General features: G+C 40.4%; 1 protein-coding gene across 1 annotated transcript in view; it reads right to left on the reverse strand.

Moving 5' to 3' along the window:
- Positions 1-6,507: 6,507 nt before the first annotated feature.
- The window catches only part of ANKUB1 (ankyrin repeat and ubiquitin domain containing 1), a 29,392-nt gene continuing 22,810 nt past the window's right edge, over positions 6,508-13,089 (reverse strand). Inside the window, exons 5-6 of the mRNA XM_043874835.1 lie at positions 12,023-12,961; positions 6,508-6,637 (exon numbers count right to left, since the gene is read on the reverse strand). Of these exons, the coding sequence (XP_043730770.1) occupies positions 6,508-6,637; positions 12,023-12,961 (1,069 nt within the window). The remainder of the gene's footprint in view (positions 6,638-12,022; positions 12,962-13,089) is intronic.

Here is a 13,089-nt window from a genome sequence, read left to right on the forward strand (position 1 = left end):
AGTGACAGAGCTGGAAGAAGGTCAGAGCCCTTGACCACCTGCTCCGAAATCCATCATTCTGCGCAGCATCCTGAAAGGTGGAGGTTTGTAACACGTTCCGAGAGTGATTATAAATTAGGATAAAGATGAGGAGGAGGAAGACAATGAACCATGCTTGTCTTTATTTTTAAGTGTTAAGGGCAGTGGGAGAATTTGGTTCCTTTACCAACTCATTCTTCTCACCTGCTGTGGTTCAAATATAAGAGACTGTTAAACAGCTTATTAATAAGAATATGACTCCTCAATTCTTACTCTCTTAGTGGGGGAAAGGGTGGGGGAAAAGAGAAATCTCACGTCTATGGTTGTGATATCTAGGGATATAGATAAAAAGCTAACTATATGCCCCAAGATATCTATATGCCGTCTCCTGAGCAGAACTGAACATTGGAAATGTTTTTCAGCTCTGCTCTCTGCGTCTCCCTCAGCCCTCACGTGTGACTGAAACTGAAATTGTTTCCTATGGTTGTTCAATCACTGAGTCGTGTCCAGCTTTTTGCCTCCCCATGGACTGCAGCATGCCAGGCTTCTCTGTTTCCTATGTGGGGGCACAGACAGGCAGATCCTTAAACTTGTTAGGTCTTGAAGCAGCATTTGCAGAGAGAGTATAGTTTTTCTGACACTGTGTTGCAGATCAGCAAAAATGGCATTTTATGAAGATTTTATTCATACATTATTGAGAGAATGTCAATTATAGAGGGAATAAGGAATGCTGAAATGAATTTACAAATAGGTATACTATTATGCCAATATAATATAGCATTTCTGTTCTGTGATCTCAGGGACTTCAGCAGGAGTGGTGATGGGGGTTGGGGGTGAAGATGGGAAATAAGGATGAACAGAATGGGGTGGTCAAGGAAGGTGGTCAAAAAGCCAAGTTATACCTGGGGAAACCCGCCTGGGAGTTAGAACTTGCTAGGATAATGTATAGAGTGACTTTCTGGTACCAAGTGTCTATGGTTGTTGAGAAGTAATTACCTAACTGAAAAATCAAAACTCTAGATTCCAGATCTGAATCTGACACTTAACTACCTGTAGGACCTAAACCAAGTTGCTTTTATATGTTATAAATTTAGCCTCTTCATTTGTAAAATATGTACTTTAATGATGACTGTCCTTAGTGTACCATGCAAGGCTGCTATGATGCTCAGACGCATTAATAAATTCATATTAAGAAACTGATCTTGATGATCAAATTAAATAAACTAGCATTAAGCAAGTGATTTTTAAGTGGAAATATTTATATTTTATGAGCAGATGTTGTGTGCACATGTCATTGAGAATGCCTTGTATATGATTATCATAAAATTCATTTATTTAATTTAACAAATATTTATAGAGCAGTTATTCAAAAGCTCAAGCATATGTTATTCCTTGGCAGTTTATTTTTTCTTTCTTTTTTTTTTTTTCCCTTGGCAGTTTAGAGATGAATAAAACACTGTCCTTGCCTAAGAGAAGATAGTAAAGGAGACAGTCAAGTAATTTCAATACTGTGTGAAAGTGGCAATACCTGAGGAAAGAACAGAATGACCTAGAGCAAAGAGAGGGTGATGCTTAACTTTGATTTCAGTAAGATTCAGTTTTAGAATAAATGTCCCACAGTAGCCTATCTATGCTAATATACTGCTTGATGTCTGTTTAATATTGTAAGAAAGTAAAACCTATATCACTTCATACTATTTTGCTTCTAGAGCTAAAGTGAATAAAGAATAAAGACTCAACAATTTTTCGGTTGATTCTGGCAGGGAATCAATTGTGCTGTCACATTCTCCTCTTATCATCCTCCCCCTCATCTACCTTCCTTTCTCCTCATATTTCATCATATTTCTTTCTTCTTCATAGACATTCCTGCCCCAGGAACTTTGTAGCAAGCATCTCCTTTGTTATGTTTCAATGATAGGGAAATAGTTTTCATTCCAATCCTAAAGACAGGCAGTGCCAAAGAATATTCAAACTACCCCACAATTGCGTTCATTTCACATGCTAGCAAACTAATGCTCAAAATTCTCCGAGTGAGGCTCCAATGGTACGTGAACTGAGAACTTCTAGATGTTCAAGCTGGATTTAGAAAAGGCAGAGGAACCAGAGATCAAATTGCCAACAACCATTGGATCATCGAAAAAGCAAGAGAGTTCCAGAAAAATATCTACTTCTGCTTTATTGCCTACGCTAAAGCCTTTGACTATGTGGATCACAACAAACAGTGCAACATTCTTAAAGAGATGGGAATACCAGACCACCTGACCTGCCTCCTGAGAAACCTGTATGCAGGTCAAGAAGCAACAGTTACAACTGGACATGGAAGAACGGACCAGTTCCAAATTGGGAAAGGAGTACATCAAGGCTGTATATTGTCCCCCTGCTTATTTAACTTATATGCAGAGTACATCATGAGAAACGCTGGGCTGGATGAAGAACAAGCTGGCATCCAGATTGCTGGGAGAAATATCAATAACCTCAGACATGCAGATGACATCACCCTTATGGCAGAAAGCAAAGAGGAATTGAAGAGCCACTTCAGGAAAGTGAAAGAGGAGTGTGAAAAAGCTGGCTTAAAACTCAGTTCAAAAAATGAAGATCATGGGATCCAATCCCATCACTTCATGGCAAATAGATGGGGAAACAATGGAAACAGTGGCAGACTTTATTTTGGGGGGCTCCAAAATCACTGCAGATGGTGACTGCAGCCATGAAATTAAAAGACGCTTGCTCCTTGGAAGAAAAGCTATGACCAATCTAGACAGCATATGAAAAAGCAGAGACATTACTTTGCCAACAAAGGTCCATCTAGTCAATGCTGTTTTTCCTGTAGTCATGTATGGATGTGAGAGTTGGACCATAAAGAAGGCTGAGCATCAAAGAATTGATGCTTTTGAACTGTGGTGTTGGAGAAGACTCTTGAGAGTCCCTTGGACTGCAAGGAGATCAAACCAGTCCATCCTAAAGGAAATCAGTTCTGAATATTCATTGGAAGGACTGATGCTGAAGCTTTAACTCCAATACTTTGGCCACCTGATGTGAAGAACTGACTCATTGGAAAAGACCCTGATGCTGGGAAAGATTGAAGGCAGGAGGAGAAGGTGACGACAGAGGATGAGATGGTTGGATGGCATCACTGACTCTCTGGACATGAGTTTGAGCAAGTTCTGGGAGTTGGTGATGGACAGGAAAGCCTGGCATGCTGCAGTCCATGGGGTGACAAAGAGTTGGACATGAATGATCAACTGAACTGAACTGAACTGAACTGATGATCTCTTGCAAGGAACTGCAGTTTAGGTCAGCACATGGCCAAGGGGAAGGTAGCATGGTGGCATCCATCACATGAACTGCCCTCTCATGAGTCTGAGGCTGGCATCAAGTAGTTTATGAATTAGTTCCTAAAATTTTTCTCATTATTTTAGTTAACTTTTTTTAAACTGGATAATAAAATTCATTCAGAAAAGAGTACAGAGTTGGAAAAAGAAAAAAGCACGTCCTATCGAATTTTCTCAAATTTAGCACATCTATTAACCGAGATGAAGAATTAGAAAGTTACCAGTACCCCAGAACCTGTGCTGTGCTGTCTTCCAGTTGCAATCCCCTCTCACTGTCTCTGCAGTGACCAGAACTTCTGCACATGCTGCCTACAACATCTCTTCAGCATCATCTTTCCTGTATTTGTATCAACTTTCTATGTGCCCAACCCTGTAATATCAAACTAGAAACCTATTTTTAGATGGCTTTAGATTTTAGGTGTCTCTGACTATTGTAAAAAAGGGTCTGTCTTACAAACCTTTCTAGCAAATAGAGTCAAAAATTTTAAATATTTTAAAAAACATTTAATAAGTGATTTGTAAGACTTCTACACTAAAAACTAAAAAACATTGATGAGTGAAATCAAGGAAGACTTAAATAAATGGGGACATATACCATGGATGGTGAGATATATGGTGGGTTGTAAGATTTACTATTATTAAGAAGTTTTCAACAATCAAAATCCCAATAGGATTTTTTAAAAATAGAGGATGGCAAATTTATTTTTATTATTTTTTACAAGTTTATTTAAAAATCTTTTTGGAAATGTAAGTGGCTAAGAATAGCCAAAACAAACTAGGAAAAAGAACAAATCAATTGTAAATTGATTTTTGACAAAGGTGCCAAGGTACTTGGGCTTCCCTGGTGCCTCAGTGGTAAAGAGTCACCTACCAATGCAGGAGACACAGTATCAATCCCTGGGTCAGGAAGATGTCCTGGAGAAGGAAATGGTGACCCACTCCTGTATTCTTGCCTAGGAATCCTATCGACAGAGGAGCTTGGAGATCTACAGTCTGTGGGGTCACAAAGAGATGGACACCACTTAGCAACTAAACTCACATAGACCTAAAGAACTCTGAAACTTCCAGAAGAAAACCTTTGAGAATATCTTCATGGCTTTCGGGTGGGCAAAGATTTCTTAGAAAGCAGAAAGCATGAACTATAAAAGAAAAAAATGATAAACTGTACTTCATTGGAGTTAAAACTTTTCATTCATCAAAAGACACCATTAACAAAATGAAAGAGTCCACAGATTAGGAAAAAATGCTTACAGTGCATACATCTGACAAGGAACTTGTATCATGAGTATATAAAAGTCTCCAATAAACCAATAATTAAAAGATAAACAACAGAATTTTTTAAATGGACATGAACTTAATTGATACTTCACGAAATAAAAGGTACAGATAGCCAAGAATCACACGAAAAAGCATTCAGTATTATTAGCCATCAAGGAAATGCAAATTAAAACCACAATGAGAAGTCATTTCAAACCCACTAGAATAGCTAAAAATCAAAAGTAGTAATGATACCAGATTTTGTTGAGTCTGTAAAGTGACCAGAACGCTTGTTACTAAAGGTGTAAAACTATAAGACTGCTTTGGAGAGCTGTTAGGTAGGTTATGATAGTGTCCTATGTATTTACTGTGTTATCACACAGTTCCACACCTAGACGTTTGCCCCCAAAGAAATGAAAGGACATGTCCAGAAAAAGACCTTTACCATTATGTGTAAAGCAGCTTTATTCACAATATCGCAAAACTGGAGACAGTCCAAATGTCACACATCTGAATACATTGTGGTGTGACCATACAGTGGGATACTACTCAATAGCAAAAAAAGATCCAAGGAAGACTTGTATGGAGGAAGTGCAAATATTGGAGTTATTAGACCTGGACCGGAAAATAACTATGAATAACATGTCCAAAATATTAGAAGACTAGTAAAGACTAGTAAAAAAAAAAATAACAAGTTAGAAAACAAATATACAATATAAAGAGTAACCAAAAGGAGCAGTTCATTGTAGAAAACTAATAAAATTAGTAAAATTGACAAAAGCATTACAAGACTGACTATTCATGGAAAAATAAAAATAGGGCAAAAGATACCACCAATGATATCAACAATGAATAAAGGAATAATACTACATAGAGAAAAAGAAAAGAATGTTCTACTAATACATGCAGCAATGTTAATGAGCCTCAATAGATTAAGTTGAGGAAACTAACCCAGACACAAAGTGAACAGCTGTATGATTCCTTTAATTGGAAAGTGTTATACGTGGAGGTGTGTCAGGAAATCAGAACAGCATCTGTCTATATGGATTAAGATAAATTTAGGAGCTTGAAGGAACTTTCTGGGGTAATGGAAGTGTTTACGTCTTGCCTGGGGTATTAGTTACACAGATGTATATATTTGTTCAAGCTGTTGAATCTTACATTTAAGATCTTTGTAATTCACTGTAGGTACATTCTACCTCAGTTTAAAAAAATTAACAGCAAGCAGTGTTTTAGCAGAAATTCAAAAGATATCTGAGACCAGTATTAGACGTAGATGGTATTTATAACTCTACCAGGGACTTTCCCTATTTCAGTTTAGTTCAGTCGCTCAGTCATGTCCAACTCTGCAACCCCATGGGCTGCAGCACGCCAGGCTTCCCTGTCCATCACCAACTCCTGGAACGTGCTCAAACTCATGTGCATCGAGTTGGTGATGCCGTCTAGCCGTCTCATCCCTGTATAGCATATTTTCCCTATATAGAATTTTTTGAATTAATATTTTCACTGTGTACTGCAATCATGTTTAAAAAACAAAAAGCATTTTAAAAAGTCCCAGGAAAGCAAAAAATAAAAAAAGAGAGAGAGGGAGAAAGAGTAAACATTCTTGCTCATGTCCTTGTTTCCCACCTTCCTGGTTGCCGTACTGCCCCATAGGCAACTGCTCTTCTCCGTTTCTTATGAATTCTACCTCAGACTGTTTGTGTAAAAACAAATGCCCTAAATTTTCACTTAGGGTGATGGAGTTTGAGAAAACATGGTATTAAACTTTAAATACTCATGTAGCATCAGAACTGTTATTAGAAACCCCACAATTAAAACAGTTATTAGAAACCTTAGCATTAGAATTAGAAGTTCTGTTTGACCAGGTCTTCATACAAACTGGGGTCATCGTGACTTTTCAAAGCACAATTTCTGGAGGATTTTCACATGCTGTCAAGCCTCCTTGGATGGTCAGATCAGAAATGCTCTTTTTCGCTAGGACTCTTGCTATTCCTAACTGCTGAAGCCACCGTTTCTCTTTAAAGGCACTGCAAGAAAACAGGACATAATTTATAAGGAGGTCCATTCTTGTCTCCATTTATAGCTAAAATGATGGAAATCTTGGGCTTATTTTATTGCTCCAGTGGCTGGTTTGTCTTGCCCTGTGAGGAGGTAAACAGGGACAAGGAATCTTTCTGAAACCGTTTCCTTGTGAATCGGTGGGAATGAAATCATCCCAAGGCAATACCAAAAGGTGAGCACTCACAGCTAGAAACAGAAAGCCACTCAATGTCATAGAATCTGTTGGGTTGAAGATTTTTTTTTTTTTTTTTTTTTTGGCTGTGCTATGCAACTTGCAGGAAGCTTAGTTTCTGAACTAGGGACTGAACCCACTTCCTCGGCAGCAAAAACCTGGGGTGCCAACCACTGGACCGACAGGGAATTCCCTCCTTGGTACTTTTTATCAAAATGAAACAAAACAGAACAACATGGAGAGTTCTGTTTCTATCAGGAGCGTAAGAGCCCGTCAGAAACGTCTTTGGGGATTTCCATCTATTCTCAGTTCACTCTGAACCTTCTGGACCAAACCTCCACATTTGAATCTTCACTAAGCTGGATTTCCAGGTTACATCAAGTACACTGGAACCAGACAATAAGCTGTAAGGAAGACTGTTTTCTAGGCAGACCTTGGCAATGTTCTTTGATGTGGATAAAGCTGACCCTGTCTTCTGAGGAATGAGACTCAGTCAGTCATCTCCACAGCACTCAGCTGCCCTCACCACCTGAGACCCATGTTAGCACTGGATCTGAGTTAACTTAATATTCGGAGTCAACCCGCACAAGTATATTTTTGTGAAGCTAAAGATGGCATTCCTAGAGGCTTCCCTGATGGTCTCATGGCTAACTCTCTGTGCTCCCAGTGCAGGGGGCCCAGGTTCAAACCCTGGTCAGGGAACTAGATCCCACAGGCCGTAACTAAAAGACTGAAGATTCTGCATGCGGCAGCTAAGACTGAGCACAGCCAAATAAATAAAAATAAACATTAAAATGAATAAATGAATGAATAATGTTTAAAAAAAAATGTGCAGTTCCTGAATGACATGTAGTCCAGCAAATGCTCTCATATGATGCCAGATGAAATGTCTGGGGTCCTGGTTTGGGAGATCACATTTCTCACACAACTGGGAACGTCTAATGGACCCTCCCTGACCCAGTTCTCCTGGGTCACCACCCCGAAGGATGAGTTAGGCTCTTTCCCATCTCCTGGCTATGATACTAGCTTGAGGATGGTGAACCCCACCGTCAAGATGGCACATGTCCATTTCTCACATTTCGGCCCGAGAGCTGTAACTGGTCCTTCAGCGCTCTGCGCTCAGACCACCTGGCTGCCTGGCTTGACTGCCAGCTTCAGATGGAGAGGGGTGACTCCTGTAAGGGGGGACATGAGTCAAACCAGAGAGAGCTTTTCAGGGGCGTAAGCTATGCAGGTCCCCCTGTGCCCTCCACAACACACCAACAGGGGGATGTGGGATACATCCTGGGAAGATGCTGTGAAAACAGGAGAAGACAGATGGGCAGGCAGTCAAGAGTAGAAACGCAAGGAAGAGAAAAAGATTGGGAAATGAGAAATGATAAGATTGGAGATAAGATTTCTATTCTCAACCTCATTGTGCGCAGTTTAGTTCACTCAGTCAAGTCTGACTCTTTGTGACCCCATGGACTGCTGCACGCCAGGCTTCCCGTCCGTCATCAACTCCCAGAGCTTGCTCAAACTCATGTCCATCAAGTCGGTGATGCCATCCAACCATCTCATCCTCTGTTGTCCTCTTTTCCTCCTGCCTTCAATCTTTCCCAGCATCAAGGTCTTTTGCAGTGAGTCAGCTCTTCGCATCAGGCGGCCAAAGTATTGGAGCTTCAGCTTCAGTCCTTCCAATGAATATTCAGAACTGATTTCCTTTGGGATGGACTGGTTGGATCTCCTTGCAGTCCAAGGGACTCTCAAGAGTCTTCTCCAACACCACAGTTCAAAAGCATCAATTCTTTGATGCTCAGCCTTCTTAATAGTCCAACTCTCACATCCATACATGACCACTGAAAAACCATAGCTTTGACTAGACAGACCTTTGTTGGCAAAGTAATGTCTCTGCTTTTTCATATGCTGTCTAGATTGGTCATAGTTTTCTTCCAAGGAGCAAGCATCTTTTAATTTCATGGCTGCAGTCACCATCTGCAGTGATTTTGGAGCCCCCAAAAATAAAGTTTGTCAAAAAGTAAAAATAAAAAAAATAAAGTCTGTCACTGTTTCCATTGTTTACCCATCTATTTGCCATGAAGTGATGGGATTGGATCCCATGATCTTCATTTTTTGAATGTTGAGTTTTAAGCCAGCTTTTTCACACTCCTCTTTCACTTTCATGAAGAGGCTCTTCAATTCCTATTTGCTTTCTGCCATAAGGGTGGTGTCATCTGCATACCTGAGGTTGTTGATAATTCTTCTGGCAATCTTGATGCCAGTTTGTGCTTCATCCAGCTTGGGATTTCACATGATATACTTTGCATATAAGTTAAATAAGCAGGGGGATAATATACAGCCTTGATGTACTCCTCTCCCAATTTGGAACTGGTCAGTTTTTCCATGTCCAGTTGTAACTGTTGCTTCTTGACCTGAATACAGGTTTCTCAGGAGGCAGATAAGGTGGTCTGGTATTCCCATCTCTTTAAGAATTTTCCATTTTTTGTTGTGATCCACATAGTCAAAGTCTTTTGTGTAGTCAATGAAGCAGAAGTAGATGTTTTTCTGGAACTCTTTTGCTTTTTTGATGATCCAGCAGATGTTGACAATTTGATCTCTGGTTCCTCTGCCTTTTCTAAATCCAGCTTGAATATCTGGAAATCCTCGGGTCACGTACTGTTGAAGTCTAGCTGGGAGAATTTTGAGCATTCTTTTGCAAGTGTATGAGATGAGTGCAATTGTGTGGTAGTTTGAGCATTCTTTGGCATTGCCTTTCTTTGGGATTGGAATGAAAACTGACCTTTTCCAGTCCTGTGGCCACTGCTGAGTTTTCCAAATTTGCTGGCATATTGAGTGCAGCACTTTCACAGCGTCATCTTTTAGGATTTGAAATAGTTCAACTGGAATTCCATCACCTCCACTAGCTTTGTTTGTAGTGATGCTTCCTAAGGCCCACTTGATTTCCCATTCCAGGATGTCTGGCTCTAGGTGAGTGGTCACACCATTGAGGTTATATGGGTCATTAAGATCTTTCTTTTTGTAGTTCTTCTGTGTATTCTTGCCACTTCTTCTTAATATCTTCTGCTTCTGTTAGGTCCATACGGTTTCTGTCCTTTATTGTGCCCATCTTTGCATGAAGTGTTCCTTTGGTATCTCTAATTTTCTTGAAGAGATTGCTAGTCTTTCCCATTCTATTGTTTCCCTCTATTTCTTTGCATCGATCACTGAGAACGGCTTTTTATCTCTCCTTGCTATTATTTGGAACTCTGCATTCAAATGGGTAGATCTTTCCCTTTCTCCTTTGCCTTTGGCTTCTCTTCTTTTCTCAGCTATTTGTAAGGCCTCCTCAGACAACCATTTTGCCTTTTTGCATTTCTTCTTCTTTGGGATGGTCTTGATCACCACCTCCTGTACAATGTCACAAACCTCCGTCCATTGTTCTTCAGGCTCTCTGTCTATCATATCTAATCCCTTGAATCTGTTTGTCACTTCCACTGTGTAATCATAAGGAATTTGATTTAGGTCATACTTGAGTGGTCTATTGGTTTTCTCTACTTTCTTCAATTTAAGTCTGAATTTTGCAATAAGGAGTTCATGATCTGAGCCACAGTCAGCTCCCAGTCTTCTTTTGCTGACTGTATATAGATTCTCTGTCTTTAGCTGCAAAGAACATAATCAGTCTGATTTTGGTATTGACCATCTGGTGATGTCCATGTGTGGAGTCTTCTCTTGTGTTGTTGGAAGATGGGGTTTGCTATGACCAGTGCGTTCTCTTGGCAAAACTCTGTTAGCCTTTGCCCTACTTCATTTTGTACTCCAAGGCCAAACTTGCCTGTTACTTCAGGTATCTCTTGATTTCCTACTTTTGCATTCCAGTACCCTGTGATGAAAGGGACATCTTTTTTGGGTGTTAGTTCTAGAAGGTCTTGTAGGTCATCATAGAACTGTTTAACTTCAGCTTCTTTGGCATTACTGGTTGGAGCATAGACTTGGATTACTGTGATATTAAATGATTTGCCTTGGAAACGAAGAGAGATCATTCTGTCATTTTTGAGATTGCATCCAAGTACTCCATTGAAGACTCCTTTGTTGACTATGAGGTCTACTCCATTTTTTCTAAGGGATTCCTGCCCAGAGAAGTAGATATAGTGGTCATCTGTATCAAATTCACCCATTTCGGTCCATTTTGGTTCACCGATTCCTAAAATGTCAATCTTCACTCTTGCCATCTTCTGTGTGACCACTTCCAATTTACCTTGATTCATGGACCTTACATTCCAGATTGCTATGCCATATTGTTCTTTACAGCATCGGCTCTTGCTTCCATCATCAGTCACATCCACAGTTTTAGGGCTAAAATTATTCTCACCAGTAGGTGGCAACAATCTAGCGGATATAAAGACAAATACAGAAAGGCCACTAAAACAGTCTAGCTTTATTTTTTCTTTCCTTCTCAAGGTACTGAGTCAAGGGGAAAGCCATTCATAAATCTATATTTCCACTGTAATCATGGCACCCAAGAATGCCTCATAAGTCGTGGATGGGTCCTGAGATCTAATTAGAGTTCTGTTTTCAGTGAAAATGGATGACCCACATATAAAAGTTTACCTTATGAAATGAATGTGCCTGAAAAATTTGCTTCTGACACACTTGTTTATGTCTTTAAATGTGATAATGGATTACTTTTTAAACTTACCTTAAATGTTAATATCAATTCTATTATCTTATCCAATATAGTTCTCCCCCAGCCTGTATATCTTATCTATAAGTCAACAGAAGTCTTATGATTCAGTCATTTAACTGTTTTTTTCTTCCCTTCCACTTTCACTACCATCTAAGCTTCCATTGACACTCTTGATATCTCCCAGATTGCAAGTTTCCCCCTTCTCCCTTTAATTATAATTAGCAATTCCTTTTAGTTTAAAAAAAAAAAAAAAGGAAGCAGCAGCAACAGCAACGGAACTTGTTCATTGATACAACTCTTCTTTGAAAATCTGATGAGTAGAATACTACATGGACGGGCCAATAAAGTCAGTTCATTTTGTCCTGAATATGAGGTTTGGTTGTGGGCCTTGAAGCTGGGGACTGATGCATTGGAACAAGCTGTATTACACCATATGGCATGTTAGGGCTTCGTGGACCATCTGTCCCCTAGAGCTGCCCTATTAAAGTCTGCTTTTGTTTGAAGAGAAAAGCTTACCTGGCCACAGCTAAGCAGTAGATGGCGTTCTCCCTTGGAGTCCTCCCACTGTGCTCTGAGAAAGATGCGAAGGAAGATCTGAGTAAAAAGTCAGCTCTGGGAGTTGCATAGTAAAATGATGGGTGTGAGTAGCCCACTCTTGAAATTGGAGGGAGAGGGACTTGGGGCATATATGTGTTTTTTATGAGCTTTTCTTTTTTCCTAGTCGTGGCAGTGATTTTTTTCCAGTTTTGTTGTCTTTTTTGTAGTTCAGAGAATGTGTTTGCGTCTGCCGGTGGAGGAAGTCTGGCTGGCTCTTCCCTTGGGTCTTGCCGCGCAGTTGCCAAAGGGTGGGCAAGTTGCCTGCTCACCATTTGCTCCCGGAGAGGCGGCAGTTTACCCTCAGTGCCCCCTTGGGAGTCCCTGTCCGTAGCCTTCTGCCAGCTCTTGGAGGTCATTTTGGGTTTGGTGAAACCATCCACCATCACAACATCTCCAACTCTTGCCCCCAAGACCCTCGCTCCGCAACGCTGGCCTTTATTCAGGTTGTGACTCTGAGCTCTGAGTACCCACTGTTTTATTTTAATATAAATCCTCATGGAGACTGAGATTTTCGGAAAAGAAACCGTTGACCACATTTTACTCAGTAAATACAACACGCAGTCTTTACGCTTGTGTTTGCACGCAATGGTCAGAGGAGTTTGTCCCGCTGCGTTTCTACAATCCAGGCACAGCACACTGCAGTTGACAAAGGCCTTCAGAATCAGCAGTTGGCCGGCTTCCGCGGCTGCATGAATGGGGCATTTAGAGACGTCTGTGTGCAGGGCTTCCTGGCACCACGCTCGGTATGGGTGCACGCCGACTGCCTCGTGGGGCCGCACACCCTGTTTCAGGGCCCATTCCGTGAGCTCAATGTACCCGTAAAAGGCGGCGATGTACAGGGCGACCCTTTTCTGGTACCTGAATGAATGAGACAAGCCAGAGCAAACAGACAAATGTAGTTTCACTAAATACCCCTGAAGTATTCTAGTTAAAATATTTATTTCTTCCTAACTTTTACCTAAAATGTTTTCAGAAAAGACCTATAA

Source organism: Cervus elaphus, chromosome 19 (assembly GCF_910594005.1).
Source record: "Cervus elaphus chromosome 19, mCerEla1.1, whole genome shotgun sequence".
In the NCBI taxonomy this organism is placed as follows: Eukaryota; Metazoa; Chordata; class Mammalia; order Artiodactyla; family Cervidae; genus Cervus; species Cervus elaphus.